At 39.9% G+C, this 18044-nt stretch overlaps 2 protein-coding genes across 2 annotated transcripts; both read right to left on the bottom strand.

The window, feature by feature from the left end:
• Nucleotides 1-2889: 2889 nt before the first annotated feature.
• LOC113036600 (extracellular calcium-sensing receptor-like) lies at nt 2890-7041 on the bottom strand. The gene is made up of 9 exons (XM_026193013.2): nt 6932-7041; nt 6332-6626; nt 6102-6188; nt 5626-5895; nt 5178-5390; nt 4819-5094; nt 4273-4497; nt 4047-4170; nt 2890-3959 (listed from the first exon to the last, which is right to left on the bottom strand). Exons 1-9 carry the CDS (start codon nt 7039-7041, stop codon nt 3049-3051), a joined length of 2511 nt encoding a protein of 836 aa, XP_026048798.1. The 3' UTR covers nt 2890-3048.
• Nucleotides 7042-10969: 3928 nt separating this feature from the next.
• LOC113036603 (extracellular calcium-sensing receptor-like) lies at nt 10970-16519 on the bottom strand. The gene is made up of 9 exons (XM_026193015.2): nt 16395-16519; nt 15820-16114; nt 15592-15678; nt 15118-15387; nt 14694-14900; nt 14342-14617; nt 12231-12458; nt 12019-12142; nt 10970-11880 (listed from the first exon to the last, which is right to left on the bottom strand). Exons 1-9 carry the CDS (start codon nt 16502-16504, stop codon nt 10970-10972), a joined length of 2508 nt encoding a protein of 835 aa, XP_026048800.2. The 5' UTR covers nt 16505-16519.
• Nucleotides 16520-18044: the final 1525 nt, after the last annotated feature.

Below are 18044 nucleotides of genomic sequence, written 5' to 3' on the forward strand. Positions count from 1 at the left end.
TAGAAAGATATGTGCATGAGCTATACATGAGATATATACATGAGAATAAGAATTAAGAGTGCTACGTAGAAAGATATATACATGAGTGCAGGTGGTGATCAGTGCCAAACATGGAATGATGCAGTGACACAGCGTAGGGTCATGATTTCAACAGTTAGTGGTGGGAACAGTCATATGGTTATTGTTCATGTGTCCAACAGCAGAGTGGAAGAAACTGTTCTTATGGCGAGAGGTTCTGGTGCGAATGGACCGAAGCCTCCTGCCTGAGGGGAGCAGGTCAAACAGACTGTGTCCAGGGTGAGAAGGGTCAGCTGAGATCCGAGCTGCACGCCGCAATGTCCTGGAGGTGTACAGGTCCTGCAAAGATGGGAGTCTGCAGCCAATCACCTTCTCAGCAGAGCGCACAACACGCTGCAGTCTCTGTTTGTCCCTGATAGTGGCTCCAGCGTACCACACGGTGATGGAGGAGGTGAGGATGGACTCGATGATTGCAGTGTAGAACTGCATCATCGTCCGTGTTGGCAGGTTGAATTTCTTCAGCTGCCTCAGGAAGTACATCCTCTGACATGCAAATCAATGTATGACTTTTAAGTAATGTGTTTTCTGGATTGTAAGTTTGCTCACTTTATTTGGAAGAGAGCAAACTTACAAATTCAGTAGTGATTCAAATAAGTATTTCCCCCAAAGTATATAAACTCTGTAGTATATCCTGAGTCTTCCCTGGGGCCTCTTTCTGAACATGCCTTTAACACCTCACCAAGGAGGCATCCTATTCAGATTCCTAAACCAATCAAACTGGCTCATTTCGATGTGGGTGAGAAGTAGCTCTAGGCTGAGTCCCTCTTGAATGACTATAATCCTCACCCAATCTCTAAAGGACAGCACAGCCCCCCTTTGGAGGAGACTCTTTTTCACCATTTGTATCTGCAGTCTCATTCTTTTGGTCAGGTAAGGGTCACAGCATAGATTGACTTGCAAAATCAACAGGTTTGCTGTCTTTCTCCACTCTCTTCATCACCAATGGAGTGTCACCATAGCTGCAGACATGACCCCAATCTGTCTATCACTAGTGATAGACAGGGTGAGTCCACACTCTTGAACAAGACCCCAAGATATTAACCCTTTAAGACCTACCATAGAACTAAGTCCGCCAGAGCTTATATTATATTTTTACATGCTGTAGTGCCATTGTTGGGAGCATTTCAAGTTGATATACATCAATACAACCATTATAGCCCAAATTTTAATAATATGTCTGCATTAGGTGCATAGTAATTACATAAATTGCAAAAAAAATGCAATAAACTACAAAAAAATTGAAAATTGTTTTGGTTTTTTTTAACATATATTTCTAGTTAGAGAAATTTAAGAGGCTTATCCCTCAAAACTTTAAATACAAAAATGTTGCACAAAATAGTTTCCCACCACAGGAAATTTATTTTGAGTGTCTTCATAGTTTTATTTTTGAAATACACCAATTTTCATATACTGCAGGAAAAACGAAAAAAAATATTAGAGTGCAAATTTGCAAAATAACAGCATATGCATCAAAATAAACTTTTTCCAGCAGTGCAATATGAGTCCTAAGCATCCCAGAAACGACACAGAAAGTCATAAAGTCAAAGATAACTTTTAAAAACACCAGTATAGGCTCATGAGGCCCTGATGGTAAAAAACTACATTTCTGCAAAATGACGTCACTTCCGGTTTCGGGCAGGTCATGGCGGACATGCGATAGTTCACGCTGATGGACGTAGGAAGTGTTATGAACAGCTGATCGGATCGGCAAAGCGTGTTTCTGGAATATTATGTTTTTGTTGCTGCAAGTGCTTTTTATTCAGTTTTTGCAAAGCTATATGTGGAAGGAAACTGTGACCTAGGACAAGCTGATGGCATAAGATGTAAGTACAACTCTTCTGGTTTCATATGCAAAAAAAATTATTGCGCTAGCTTACGTGGTTGCAGTGCTACCAGAATTTAAAAATAGTTACGCAAAATGGAGCGTGTCCGCTCCAACCGGCTTTAAAGAGTTAAACTCCTCCACTTTTGGCAGCAACTCGTCCCTTACTTAGATTGGGCACTTCAGGGTTTGTCAGCTGAAAACCATTGCCTGTAACTTGGAGTAGTTGATTCTCATTCCTTCCACTTCAAATTTTGTTGCAATGCTGACAACCACCCCAGTATGAGCTGAGACCACAACCTAATGAGGCCAACAGAACTACATCAACTGCAGAAAGTAGAAACAAAAGCCTGAAATGACCAAAGCAAGAACCTTCTTCGGGTGACAAAGGACCCGGCACACACAGCATTACAAGTTAAATGATGCAAATGTTTACAATATTCACGCAGATGGGACTCTGTGGGAAAACCATTGCTCAAAAATTTTGATAATTGAACATTGGTTTGATTCATAAGTTGTCACTTGTTTATTAAAAAACTCTTTACCCAGTCCAATGCCACATCTCTAAGCGCATACCTTTCCAGTTTATCAAAAACTATCTGTTCAAATGTGTCAAAAATTTTCTTCCTGTTAATTTTTTTGTGTTTATGTGTGTGCCCGCTCTCTCTTTATTTACATAAAATGCAATTAGGTGAAAAACGATATCCACTTTATTCAAGCTGGTGAAGGGGGAAGATCCATGTCCTATGTATTTTTAATGGATTCATTCAAAGTTCATGAGGATGCAAAAATTGTTAGGATGATGTAATTGAACACTAATCAATTAAGATTCATAGGAACAATTTTTTTTTAAATTAAATAAACAAAAAAATCTGTATGTTTAAATTCGGGTTAAATTTCACGAATAAACATCAACGAGTAGGTAATTACATATTAAGAGTAAGATTAGTGTGTACGTTAGCTGCATCTTAAAAAATAAATGAAAGTAGAATGAATCACAATATTTGTACATTTGCAATCATGTGACACCAGCGCCAAGATTTGAAAGAAATATAAAATTAATTTAAATACACATTTTTTTTTCTGTCTGGAGAAAAACTGAAAAGAGAAAAGTTTCTCTCTCCATTCTTTTGAAAATAGTGAACTGTTTATGACTCAACGCCACGACCCATAACAGCTTTCTTTGTGTTCAACTCTGGTCTCAACAGGATTATGTAACATTTGGGTCCAAACAGTGTGATCAAAAGTCCAAAACCTGAAGCCAGGATGGCAAACACCTCCACTGCATCTGCAAGATTTCCTGGTGAGCTGACATAAGCAGGAACAAAGGCCACCCACACAGCACAGAAGATCAGCATGCTGAATGTGATGAGCTTGGCCTCATTAAAACTATCAGGGAGATTCCTCACCAGGAATGCAATTAGAAAACTGAGGAAAGCCAGCATGCCAATATAGCCCAATAACACTGCAAAACCAACAGTGGACCCAACTGCACACTCATACACTATCTTATCATTGTGGTATTGGGTGTTTTTATGTGGAGTTGGAGAGGAAGAGACAAGCCACGTAGTGCAGATGGCTGCCTGAATAGATGTAAGAAACAGAACTGTTCCTCTCTGCTGCATAGCACCAAACCACTTCAAACTGGTTCCCCCTCCTGGCTTGGAGGCTTTGAACACAGCCAGAACAACCATGGTTTTTACTAAGATGCATGAGACACACAGCACAAAGCTGATCCCAAATGCTGCGTGTCTGAGTTGGCATGTCCATAGCCTGGGTCGTCCGATAAACAGCAATGAACAAAGAAAACATAACTTAAGTGACACTAATAGCTGGAAACTAAGTTCTGAATTGTTGGCACGAACTATAGGTGTTGTGCGATGGCAGATAAAGATCCCCAGAACAACAGCACATATAAATGTTCCCAGTAAGGAGGTTGCCATCAAACAAATGCCCAAAGGGTCATGATAGGATAGAAACTCTGTCTTCTTAGGAATACAGTGGTCACGCTGGGGGTTTGACCAAAAATCCTCTGGACAACTGGTGCACTCCAAGGAGTCTGATACAAAAGGGAACATTGGTGAAATGCATATTATTCTTCATAATAATGAAATTAAATATGTCATGCAAAAAGAAAAATACGTACTGCTCTTATTAGTGATTTTTCCTTCAGAACAAGGGATGCAGTCAAAACAGCATTGGGGTTTCCCCTTCTCTCTCACCATGTGGGTACCAGGAGGACAGTTCTCACTACACACTGATTGAGGTGGCTATAGGATGAAATTAAATAGCTTTGCTATGAGTTAATTAGCTTTTACACTGATATATACTGGACATATGCCAAAAGTTAACTTTTAAAACTCATATCTAACCTTTTTCGATTCAAAGTTCCAGAAGATTCTGTTTTCATCAAGTATGAGTTCTTCACCTTCACCTGACCCCTTAACTTCACCCACACTTTGAACTTTAGTGCTTCCATCAGGGAGCCACAACCAGTTCATCACATCATAAATTGGCTCCACATCACCATTCTCATCAAATGACACTTGATCACCAAATGGAGTGGTGAAGTTCACTCTTTCCAAGTAATAAATAAGCTGTTAAAAAGGAAAGTATAATAAATAAATTACTTTTCACACTGAGGTGAAAAGTTACCTAGTATGGCATCCAGTATTAAATAGTCAAATAGAATATTACATCACTAGTAATGATTCATGCATACATGCCTCTGATCTAAATATATCAACTGCTAATTTTTGGGGGGAGTGCGGAAAATCTGTTGAGCTCACTCCAGCTTTTTCATAGTTAATATTATCACATTGTATTTAATCCTACATGTTAAATTCTGTGGTAAATTCTATCCTGAAAGTAATTTTAAAGCAAAGAATTTATAAACAGAATGTAAAATGATATCACACCTGCCAAGGCTCCAGTGATTGCAAAGTGGCACAGCTGTTCCCACTGAAAGGCCCTCTTCCTGGCTTGCACCGCAGCATTTCATCAAGCGAATATGCCAGTGCATAAACAGCTTTGTACACATTATACTCAGGCCGCAGGTCGGAAACGTCCAAGAACTCATTGTCCACATTTTTCAGATCTTCCTGTCCGGTGCATATTGCACCTCCACCTTCCAGCCAGCCTGCTGGAGCTGGTGCAAATCTGCACTGAAAGGCAAATTCCCAAAACTGGTTCACCTGAAATATTTTAATATTGTTTTTTACACATCATGAAAATATATGATTCTTCCAACTAGTATATTAAAAAGTTAAACTCCCACCATGCTATTTCCATAGCTATTGTTGTGATGTCGATCAGGACGTATTTGTAACAGGAATTCCCTGAGCCCTGGTATTTCTCCTCGACGAATAGCGATGCCCAGTGTACCACCCAGGTATGGCATAAGTTGAGGTGTTTGGAGCACATCAGGCACTGCTACTGTCCAACTTTCACTGGCCATCCACTGTATGCCAGTTAGATTTTGCCTCACTACCTGTGAATTAGATTAAACCTAATAGCATACATACACCTACACCATCTATGAAGTGATATTGTAACTACAACTTCTTTAGTGACATTATCATGCAATTGAAGTCATTATTCATCTTCAACTGAATGATTGGTTTTCTGTACTCATTCAAATAGGATGTAATACATGTTTCACACAATATACTTTTGTGATTCAGACCTATGAAACTAGTAATAATTAAAGATTTGTAAAGCCAAACCTCTTCCATAAGATTTATCACGCGACTGTAATGTTCAAAGACAATGACAACTCGAGCTGTGGATTTTTTCATCACATCAACAATCCTCCTGAGTTCATCTGTGTCTTTGCTCCAGGGCAAAACCTCGGTGTAGGCCAGGCAAGATTCACCCGAAAGACTCAGCTCAGACTGAAAGGATCTGGCTGCATGAAGTCCATAATCGTCATCAGTGACAAGCAGACCTACCCAAGTCCAGCCAAAGTGTTTTAGAATCTGAATCATAGCACGTACCTAAGAGTAAATGAAGAAACAAGAACAATTTTCCACATGATTATTTTTGCATCAGTTTCCAATGCACACCACAGCTTTATGGTCACAATTTAGCTTTTTCTCATACAAAAAAACTGTAACTGAAAAGTATATTGTTGCAAAGCAGGTAATTTCTTTAACCAGAATTCATTAGCTTTTCCATTTTAACTTTGTTGACAGATTTTCACCTGGAAAGCATCACTTGGGATCGTTCTAAAGAAGGATGGATACTTTTGATGGTCACTCAGGCAGGAACATGTGGCAAAATAACTCACCTGTTAAAAATAGAGACTATATGCAGTGATATCCAACATTTTTTTTAACTTTGTCATGCATTGCTTTGTACAAGTGGTTCTACATTTGCTATTAAATGAAAACAATCAAAGAAAACTGTTACATGGTCAAGCAGAAAACTTACCATAGGTACTCTGTACAAACCTAAGACGCTGGAGATGGCAATAGAAGGTGTAGAGGATGGATCACCCACAATCCCTATGACTGGAGGATTTCCAGAACATGTATCATTTAATATAATTTTCTCTTCTTGACTATTGGCTAATGATAATGCTGCACGGAATCCAATTCCAAGTTCTTGGCAGCTATCATAGAGAGTATATCCCACAGTCACATTAGGTAGCAGGTTTGAGTTTCTGTTGATTTCATCAATAGCAAAGGCCATGGTTTGTGCGAGCTTAAATCCTAGGGCATAAACACTAAGACAAGAAAAGGTTAATTATTGAAAAAATACATTTTCCTCAACATAGATATTTATCTAAGATACTTAACATGTGGCAAAATTACTTATTTTCATAGGCAAATAAAGAAACTGAATAACAATTAACAGGATATTTTGATGAACAAATATAAATTTATAATTCAAGATACATGCATTTATCCTGAACGATTTTAAACTGAAAAGTACAGTTACCTTAGGCATGAATTAAAAACCCATATTTCCATAACAATAGTTTTCATTTCTTTTTTTTCTTTTTCTATGCTGTTTTCCTGTCATACTTACCCACTGCAAGTAGGCTGTTGTGGTTGTGAAGTAAAAGACTGAATAGCAACACTTGAAAAGAAGTGGATTTGAAACAGTCCCCCTAGAACCACATCTCCAGTCTTGTACATCCCATTTAGATCAAACTGTCCCTGTAACTGACATGAGAGAGAAAACTGAGAAAAAGATATGACCGAGGTAAAGTAGCAAGACAGCAAAACAAGCAAGAGCAAATTGGTTCTCATGACAGCTTTCTGAATCACTGATCCCAGTCATTAGGTTTTATTTCTATGTCATTCTCTTTTATTGACATTTTGTGTTGTTTAATCTTGCACACCAACCATTAAGGAAGAAGGATGAGTATGGGTGGGGCCTAAATGACTTGCCATTTGAGACATTTTGTTTTTCTATCCAGTAACTTAATTATTTACTACTGTGAGTTAATTAGTTATCAGCAAAAAAATCGCTGAAGAGTAACATTTTTGTGTTCTGTTTATTTATTTTTGTGTTTATAAGTGTCATAAAGGAAGAATGAAGCCCAAGTCACATAAAATCGTATTCAATTTATACCAAGGTTTATAACAACACTTATTGTGTTATAGCACCACTGGGGGGGGGGGGTTGTCCTGCTATTGTAGTAGCTGGGGGAGTCTCTTACTGGGTGTGTGAGTATTCTGTGGCAGCCATTACATGCTGCCATTTTAACAGGCCGGCACAGGCGCCTACCCATCCTACCAAATGTATGTACAGCTGGAGTAGAGCCATGGAGCCCTGGCTTGTATGTCCTTATGTTGCTGACATCAAACAAAGATCTGTTGTTCGATTTAACTGACTGGCCTCGAGTTATCCGGCTAACCTCTGCACCACATGCCCGCTGGACCTGCTAGCCGCTTCTTCCTCAGAAGACTGCTGTTACAAACTGGTGGCTGAAAAGGGACTGTTACAGGTTCATGTTCAAAAAGGCCATATTAAAATTATTCTTATTATTAAAATTGAGTTGAAACAGAAAATAAAACAATTGAGGTGTCAAAAAATCCAGTGTATGGGTAGGTAGCTGATTGCAAAGGGCAAGGGGAGACGCTAGTGGGGAAGAGTGTCCTGAGGGCAAAGCAGAATTGAGGGACAGTCCAAGGGATGGCCTAGTTCAGAGGTAGAACAGGGCAAACTTCCAAACTTTTATGGAAGTCGAGCAGTTGTTCACAATGTTCCCTCTAGTTTTTCATTTATCTGAGCGAACACACAAACTCCCTGAGCGGTCCCTTGAACCACTGTGAGCAACATTAGGCGTATGCACTGTGGTCACGCCAGCATCGAATCCATCCAAGTTACATGGTTTATTAAAATAATCAAATTACTGCATTTACATTTATGTTAGACTACTTTTAATGAACTTCTTTAGCCCACTTACAATGAAAATTTAAAAAAATCTTGTTCATAACCTGTGTAGTATGTTAACACTATTGGAAGTTAAAAATAACTTGAACTTAGCAATTAATTATATGGTTACTTCTTTAAAAAAGTAACTGAGTAATGCAAACAACAAAGTTTTTTGCAGCTGTTTACCTAAAAATGCAGCCAAGACGTTTTTAGGTATTTCAAACTATTGACAGAACAATCAGCTGTTCTGCATCAAATTTGATGCCACACAAATTATTTATGCCACTCCAAAAATTATTTCTGTCCACTATGAGATAAAGGAGAACATCACAAGCCTGATACCTGCAGGCCTGACAACAGGAGATCTATCACTCCTGTAACACCTGTAACATTCAGCAGTGGCCTCATTGTTCTGACGCACACAAGAAAACTATTGACTACACTACACACTAACTACGGTACACAAGATTTGCACTAAACATTGCAAATCTCTCACATCTCAGAACACCGCCGTCACTCCTAAAACTTCCCCCTTTCCTAAACAACTAAATGCCATTTTGCCATATCATTTTTGGATTTTTTGGTTTTGTTTTTGCTCACAGGCATAACGCCGTTTTTACCGTTTCTTCCCACAGTAAATATAAACAACAATAGTTCTCAGAAAGAAAACCAAACATTGCATATATTTTTATCATAACTCTGGTTTTACGTGGCCTATCAACACAATTTAAAAACTGGTATAAAGTCCACACTTTTTCCATCAATTGTTCCGTCTGTCATGCTCATATCTCCAGTAGTTGTACACGTTGTCATTAACTTCACTCCATATCAGTCACACCGCTTTGCTAGCTAAAACACCGGTGTTGGCACATAAGGACGCTGTCATAGCCTGTCAACGACATTGATTAGCTGTGTATATACGAATATGAATCACATTATTGGCTGGACTATGGGATAAGGTGGCATTGTTCTAATCCCATACGGGAGCAGCCAGTCACTTACTGACTAACACAGCAAAACAAAATTGTTAAAGTATTAATTTTAATTTCAATTCAAGTTAGATTTTTTTTTTCTGTGCACAACGCAGATTTTATGTGCGCAGAGACCAAATGCTTGCAATGCACAATTGCGCACGTAAAGGGATTGAGCCGGGGGGGCAGACCAGAGCCCAGCATTGACACGCTCCATTATCTCCTCATTGAATTTCAGGTGTGGGGAGGAGGGAGAAAGGGAGGGGGAGGAGGGTGATGACCTGTCACGGGTTTGGGCGACTGGGGAAGGTCGTGGTTCCTGGTCTAAATCAGCGGTCGCCAACCGTGACAATATTTTCACGGACTGGCCTTTAAGGTGTCGCGGATGAATACAACAAAATAAAATGACAAGGCAAAAACTGTGGTATGTTGTAAATATAATAATAAATCCGAATATGCTGTGTAATTGTGTAACTTTATTGGCAGCGAAATGCGGCAACAACATTGAGAGTAACATCCTCCTCTCTGCCCCTTAATGCTCTCTGGTCACTATGGTCAATATTTCTTGTGGTAGGCTGCCAGTATTTAACCTTCTCCCTCCACAAATACTCATTGTCTTATAAAATCTAAAAGAAAATACAAATTAAAACATCCTAAAATGAAGCTCTCTGTCCCTTAAATCCTAAACAGCACTATCATAAAGCAGCTGTCTCTGCTCGCCTTTCTGTAAAAGTCCCTGCACACCACTTCTACACAACAATGTAACGTTGACAATATAAGAGAACAGTAAAGTATATGAAGTGATTTATGATTTAAATAATTTAACAAATGCTTCTTGACCATTTTGATTGTACATATTTTATTTGACGTTTCCAGTTGATTTTATAGTCTACAAAAAAATCTGGTATACTCTCTATCTCTGTTTATCATCACATTTACATCCATGCCTGTCCTAGAATTTCCAATTATCATAAATTTTGTTTTGCTTAAAATCAGTGATAATTTCTTTTATCTAATAATCATTCTAGTTGAGTCAAATTTTGTGAGGATCTCCAAAAAGTGCTGTTTATGCTCTCCATGACATAAAACGTGTCATCCAAAAATAAATTGAACTGTAATATATCTAATGCTCTACATCATTTTATACAACATCATGAGTTTTGGGCCCAATATTTACCCATGTGCACCTTCCCAACCAATGCCTTGAGGCAACCTTTTTGTGATTTGGCGCTATATAAATAAAATTGAATTGAATCAAATTGAATTGAAGTTGATAAAAGCTCTGGCTGTGTACTTTCTTTGATCGATACCAATGTTTTGTGTTTATGTGTGTAGCCAGTCTCTATTATGTGAACGACGATGTCCACTGTATGCAGGATGGTGAAGGTGGAACATCCCCCTCTGATGTATTTTTAATAAATTAAGTCAAAGCTTATGAGAATATAGAAATTTCTTGGAAGATGCAATAAACACAAGTCAGTATATGTTTATAGGAGCAATATTTAATTTCATTTTCTTCTATTTTTCAACTGCATCATGAAAAACAAAGTAGAATAAATCAAGATATCTGCACATTTGCAGTCATTTAACACCAGCACAGACATTTAAAAGGAATATTAACTTCATTTAAATATAGGATTTTTATTATTTTTTTCTGTCTGTACTACAAAGAGATAATGTGCTTTTCTTTCTTTTGAAATTAGCTGACTTTTTATGATCCAATGCCACGGGCCATAACAGCTTTCTTTGTGTTCATCTCTGGTCTCAACAGGATTATGTAACATTTGGGTCCAAACAGTGTGATCAAAAGACCAAAACTTGAGGCAAGAATGGCAAACACCTCCACTGCATCTGCAAGTTTTCCTGGTGAGCTGATATAAGCAGGAACAAAGGCCACCCACACAGCACAGAAGATCAGCATGCTGAATGTGATGAGCTTGGCCTCATTAAAACTATCAGGGAGATTCCTCACCAGGAATGCAATTAGAAAACTGAGGAAAGCCAGCATGCCAATATAGCCCAATAACACTGCAAAACCAACAGTGGACCCAACTGCACACTCATACACTATCTTATCATTGTGGTATTGGGTGTTTTTATGTGGAGTTGGAGAGGAAGAGACAAGCCAGGTAGTGCAGATGGCTGCCTGAATAGATGTCAGAAATAGAACTGTTCCTCTCTGCTGCATTGCACCAAACCACTTCAAACTGGTTCCCCCTCCTGGCTTGGAGGCTTTGAACACAGCCAGAACAACCATGGTTTTTACTAAGATGCATGAGACACACAGCACAAAGCTGATCCCAAATGCTGCGTGTCTGAGTTGGCATGTCCACAGCCTAGGTCGCCCGATAAACAGCAATGAACACAGGAAACACAACTTAAGTGACACTAATAGCTGGAAACTAAGTTCTGAATTGTTGGCACGTACTATAGGTGTTCTGCGATAATAAATGAAGATCCCCAGAACAACAGCACATATAAATACTCCCAGCAGTGATGTTGTTGTCAAACAAATACCCAGAGGGTCAAGATAGGAGAGGAACTCTGTCTTCTTAGGAATACAGTGGTCACGCTGGGGGTTTGACCAAAAATCCTCTGGACAACTGGTGCACTCCAAGGAGTCTGATACAAAAGGGAACATTGGTGAAATGCATATTATTATTATTATTATTATTATTATTATTATTATTATTATTATTATTATTATTATTTTTCATAATAATGAAATTAAATATGTCATGCAGAAAGAAAAATACGTACTGCTCTTATTAGTAATTTTTCCTTCAGAACAAGGAACACAGTCAAAACAGCACTGGGGTTTCCCCTTCTCTCTCACCATGTGGGTACCAGGAGGACAGCTCTCACTACATACTGATTGAGGTGGCTATAGGATGAAATTAAATATTAGGCTTTACACTGATATATACTAGACATGTGGCAAAGTTAAATCTAAAAAAAACAAAACATCTAACCTTTTTGGATTCAAAGTTCCAGAAGATTTTGTCTTCAACAAGTATGAGTTCTTCACCTTTGAAAGTTGACCTTTTAACCTCACCCACATTCTGAACTTTAGTGCTTCCATCAGGGAGCCACAACCAGTTCATCACATCATAAATTGGCAATGCATCACCATTCTCATCAAATGACACTTGATCGCCAAATGGAGTGGTGAAGTTCACTCTTTCCAAGTAATAAACAAGCTTTTAAAAAAGGATGCATAACAAGTAAATTACTTTTCACAATGCAAACAGTGGCACCCTGTAAATTATGCATGGCAGACATATTGTCACTTATTTAAACACTTTTATTTCCAGTAGCTGTTTTTCAAACCTCAGCTCTAGCTTTCCATCTGCCAGCCACACATACACAACAACGATAACAACTTCAGTCAAGACCCAGTACAGACTTAAATGCAATGGAGGCGTGATGAGCTGCTGCAGCTCTGTTGTGTCAGCCTCCCTGCAGCGGCGCCACAAATCATGCCCCGCCACATACCCCCATGTCCACCGGGTCGGGTTGAGCAGGTAAGTGAGCAGGTGGTAAAAGTGGAATGGGTAAAGACATCTGCTGGGCACTAGCCGCTCCCACCAAAGGAGTGGGTACAGGTGCGGAGTTAGGGTGTGTCTTGCCGGGTCTCACCCTGAGGACCAGTATGGTGCCAGAACAGATTGGACACCAGCCACTCACATGCGGCGAGGGACGTCAGTAAGGGCAGCGGCAGCAGTGGTAAGGACCCGATCTGAGCTGCCAGACTCTCTATCAACTGCATCCGGCAGTGGGATCTGTCCTACAGCTGTTTCAACTGCCGGTGAAACATCGCTACCTGCTCCCTCTGCGTAGACGGGAGCTTGGCCACCACAACCTGGCTAGCCCGGTCGCGGTTCCACCATGCCCCAATACTGGGTTTTGATACCACTGTAAACGATGCATAGCTGACCCGACCACATTGTCACACTTTTATTTCTAGTTTCTGTTTTTATAATACTCAGCTGCAGCTTTTCCAGCTGCCGGCTGCCACAACGACAATAACTTCAGTCAGGACCCAGTACAGACTTAAATGCAGAGGAGGCGTGATGAGCTGATGCAGCTTCGGTATGTCAGCCTTCTGGCAGCAGCACCACATACCATGCCCCGTCCCCATCCCCACCTAACCCTATATTACATCGCTAGTAATGCTTTATAAATACAAGCTTCTGATCTAAATATATTAACTGCTAATTTTTTGTGGGTGTCAGCATACCAAACTAACTCAATTGACTCAGACCCGAAGTTCTTCAAATGAAAAGTCCATCCATCCATCCATCCATCTTCATCCGCTTTATCCGAGGCCGGGTCGCGGGGGCAGCAGCCTAAGCAAAGAGGCCCAGACCTCCCTCTCCCCAGCCACCTCCTCCAGCTTATCCGGGGGAACACCAAGGTGTTCCCAGGCCAGCCGAGAGATATAATCTCTCCAGCGTGTCCTGGGTCTGCCCCGGGGCCTCCTCCCGGTGGGACATGCCTGGAACACCTCACCCAGGAGGCGCCCAGGGGGCATCCTTGTCAGATGCCCGAACCACCTCAGCTGGCTCCTTTCGATGTGGAGCAGCAGCGGCTCTACTCCGAGCCCCTCCCGGATGGCCGAACTTCTCACCCTATCTCTAAGGGAGAGGCCAGCCACCCTTCGGAGGAAGCTCATTTCTGCCGCTTGTATCCGCGATCTCATTCTTTCGGTCACTACCCACAGCTCGTGGCCATAGGTAGTGACTGAAAGAACAAATGAAAAATTTATTTACAATCACCATGTAAGATATATATCCAAAGTGTGGGGGTTGGGATATCCAGGGATCCATGGATAGGAGGGGGAAAAGGTCCATACAGAGCGTCTTAATCACACACGCCATGCACTTTTCCAGTGTCACTAGATTAAATGTCACTCCACAACTCCACAACTCCAAAACTGGGAGTATGTAAAATCCATTTAGCTCACACCAGCTTTTTAATAGTCAATATTATCACATTGTATTTAGTTCTATGTGGTAAATTCTATCCTGAAAGTAATTATAAAGGAAAGAATTTATAAACAGAATGTAAAATGATATCACACCTGCCAAGGCTCCAGTGACTGCAAAGTGGCACAGCTGTTCCCACTGAAAGGCCCTCTTCCTGGCTTGCACCGCAGCATGTCATCAAGGGAATATGCCAGTGCATAAACAGCTTTGTACACATTATACTCAGGCCGCAGGTCGGAAACGTCCAAGAATTCATTGTCCACATTTTCTAGATCTTCCTGTCCGGTACATATTGCACCTTCACCTTCCAGCAAGCTTGCTGGAGCTGGTGCAAATCTACACTGAAATGTGAATTCCCAAAACTGGTTCACCTGAAATAATTTTTTATTGTTTTTTACAAGCGATGGAAATTGTTGCAACTAGTACATTAAAAGCTTAAACTCTCACCATACTATTTCCATAGCTGTTATTGTGATGTAAGTCAGGACGTATTTGTAACAGGAATTCCCTGAGTCCTGGTATCTCGCCTCGACGAATAGCGATACCCAGTGTACCACGCAGGTATGGCATAAGCTGAGGTGTTTGGAGCACAACAGCTGCTGTCCAGGCTTCACTGGCCATCCATTGTAGGCCAGTTACATTTTGCCTCACTACCTGTGAATTAGATTACACCATATTCTATGAAAAGATATTGTAACTATAACTTGATTAGTGACATTATCATGCTATTTAAGCTATTATTCACCTTTAAATGAATTCTGCATGAACAATTTTCTGTAATCATTCAAATAATGATGTATCAAATGTTTTACACAAAACAATGATGCAGACCTTTGCAATTAATAATAATTGGATTGTTTTAAAGCCAAACCTCTTCCATAAGGTTTATCATGCGACTGTAATGTTCAAAGACAATAACAACTCGAGCTGTGGATTTTTTCATCACATCAACAATCCTCCTGAGTTCATCTGTGTCTTTGTCCCAGGGCAAAACCTCAGTGTAGGCCAGGCAACTTTCACTTAACAGACTCAGCTCAGATTGAAATGATCTTGCTGCGTGAAGTCCATAATCATCGTCACTGACAAGCAGACCAACCCAAGTCCAACTGAAATGCTTCAGAATCTGAATCATAGCACGTACCTAAGTGTAAGTGCATAGACAAGAACAATTTTCCACATGATTATTACACCTTTATGGTGGCAAATTAGCTTTGTTCATAACAAAGTAAAACTGGAACTGAAAAAACATTTTAGTATCATTGTATGCATATTGTTGCAAAGTAGGCAATTTCTTTAACCAAAACATCTTTGTCGACAACAAAAACAATTGTTGACAGATTTTCACCTGGAAAGCATCACTTGGGATCGTCCTAAAGAATGATGGGTATTTTTGACGGTTACTCAGGCAGGAACATGTGGAAAAATAACTCACCTAAAAGATACAGACTACAGATTGTACCGATATTGATGTAGAGATGTCTTAACTTTGTCATGTTACTTCAAGTGTCTTTAAATTTGCAATTAAATTAAAATAATCCAAGAAAACTGTTACATGGTTGAGCAGAAAACTTACCATAGGTACTCTGTACAAACCTAATACGTTGGAAATGGCGATAGAATTTGTAGAAGATGAATCACCCACAATCCCTATGACAGGAGGATTTCCAACACATGTACTATTTAATATAATTTTCTCTTCTTGACCACTGGCCAGTGACAATGCTGCACGAAATCCAATTCCAAGTTCAAGACAGCTATCATACAGAGTGTACCCCAGAGTCACATTTGGTAGCAGGTTTGAGTTTCTATTGATCTCATCAATAGCAAAGGCCATGGTTTGTGCGAGCTTAAATCCTAGGGCATAAACACTAAGAGAAGAAAAATTTAACTGAAAAATATATTTTCATCAAGATACTTTACTGCAACATGTGGCAAAATTACTTATTATTAAAAAACATTATAAAACAATTAAGGAAACTGAATAACAACGATTAACAAGCTATTTTCATGACAAACAATATAGATGCACCAAGATACATGCATTTATCCTGAATGATAATAAATCAGAAAGTACAGTTACTACTATTACAATCTCATATTTCCTTTGCACTAATTTCCATTTCCCTTTTTCCCACCAGCCTTACTTACCCATTGCAAGTAGGTTGTTGTGGTTTTGAAGTAAAAGACTGAATAGCAACACTTGAAAAGAAGTGGATTTGAAACAGTCCTCCTAGAACCACATCACCAGCCTTGTACATCCCATTTAGATCAAACTGTCCCTGTAACTGACATGAGAGAGAAAACTGAGAAGAGGATATAACCAAAGAAAAGTAAGAAGATAGCAAAACAAGCAAGAGCAAACTGGTTTGTAAAGAAGAGGCCATAACAGCTTTCTGATTTTCTGAGCTCAGTCATTAGGTTTTATTTCAATGCCTTTCCTTTGTCTTTTATTGATATTTTGTGTTGTTTAATCTTGCACACCACCCATTAAGGAAGAAGGATAAGTGTGGGCGGGGCCTAAAAGACTTGAAATTGTTTTTGTATTTTTGTATCCATATGCAGTTAAGTACTACTAGGAGTCAATTAGCTATCACCCCCCCCCCCCCCCCCCCCGGCCTACACACACACACACACACACACACACACACACTTAAGGATTGACATCATAAAATTTTTCTTTGTGTTTTATTATTTACTTATTTTTATTCATTATTTCATTTATCGAGTGACATAAAGTAAGAATGAAGACCAAAACATTTACAGTCTTACAGCCTCTTTCTGAACATGCCTTTAACACCTCACCAAGGAGGCATCCTATTCAGATTCCTAAACCAATCAAACTGGCTCATTTCGATGTGGGTGAGAAGTAGCTCTAGGCTGAGTCCCTCTTGAATGACTATAATCCTCACCCAATCTCTAAAGGACAGCACAGCCCCCCTTTGGAGAAGACTTATTTTCACCATTTGTATCTGCAGTCTCATTCTTTTGGTCAGGTAAGGGTCACAGCATAGATTGACTTGCAAAATCAACAGGTTTGCTGTCTTTCTCCACTCTCTTCATCACCAATGGAGTGTCACCATAGCTGCAGACATGACCCCAATCTGTCTATCACTAGTGAGAGACAGGGTGAGTCCACAATCTTGAACAAGACCCCAAGATATTAAACTCCTCCACTTTTGGCAGCAACTTGTCCCTTACTTAGATTGGGCACTTCAGGGTTTGTCAGCTGAAAACCATTGCCTCTAACTTGGAGTAGTTGATTCTCATTCTTTCCACTTCAAATTTTGCTGCAATGCTGACAACCATCCCAGTATGAGCTGAGACCACAACCTAATGAGGCCAACAGAACCACACCATCTGCAGAAAGTAGAAACAAAAGCCTGAAATAACCAAAGCAAGAACCTTCTTCCTGGTCCATACAAATCTGTGTCCCTGGCAAAGTCCAAACCCTATTAAGAATGAGTCTGACTTGCTGACAATATCAAACAAGCTCTCAAAGCCCTTCACCTTTTTTTTCCACTCTCCACTATCGATGGATAGTGGACAGTTAGTTGGTACCTACCAACTAACTTGGAGCTACAGCTTAGTGAAGCAACTGCAATAATGGAAGCATGGAAGATTGTTGATCAAGATCAAGATTGTTGAAATTTTGCTGGAGGTAGGGATTAAAGATCTTGTAAAGTGCCATTACTGCCAGATGCTCCCAGCAGACCCTAACTATATGCTTGGGACAGGCTTGGGAGAAAACACAGCGACAAGACTGGACACAGAAGGGAGTTGGAAGTGTACAAATTTGTC

This window comes from Astatotilapia calliptera, chromosome 14, assembly GCF_964374335.1.
Source record: "Astatotilapia calliptera chromosome 14, fAstCal68.1, whole genome shotgun sequence".
Taxonomy (NCBI): Eukaryota; Metazoa; Chordata; class Actinopteri; order Cichliformes; family Cichlidae; genus Astatotilapia; species Astatotilapia calliptera.

Bases quoted from the DNA above. Each gene is read 5' to 3' on its own strand.
- LOC113036600 (XM_026193013.2), bottom strand. From the start codon at position 7,041: ATGTACAAGACTGGAGATGTGGTTCTAGGGGGACTGTTTCAAATCCAC. The intron at 5,896-6,101 runs GTGAAAATCTGT...ATTTACTCTTAG, and splicing joins TCCCAAGTGATGCTTTCCAG to GTACGTGCTATGATTCAGAT. The intron at 4,498-4,818 runs GTGTGATATCAT...CCTTTTTAACAG, and splicing joins AATCACTGGAGCCTTGGCAG to CTTATTTATTACTTGGAAAG.
- LOC113036603 (XM_026193015.2), bottom strand. From the start codon at position 16,504: ATGTACAAGGCTGGTGATGTGGTTCTAGGAGGACTGTTTCAAATCCAC. The intron at 16,115-16,394 runs GTAAGTAAGGCT...TTCTTCTCTTAG, and splicing joins CAACAACCTACTTGCAATGG to TGTTTATGCCCTAGGATTTA. The intron at 15,388-15,591 runs GTGAAAATCTGT...ACTTACACTTAG, and splicing joins TCCCAAGTGATGCTTTCCAG to GTACGTGCTATGATTCAGAT.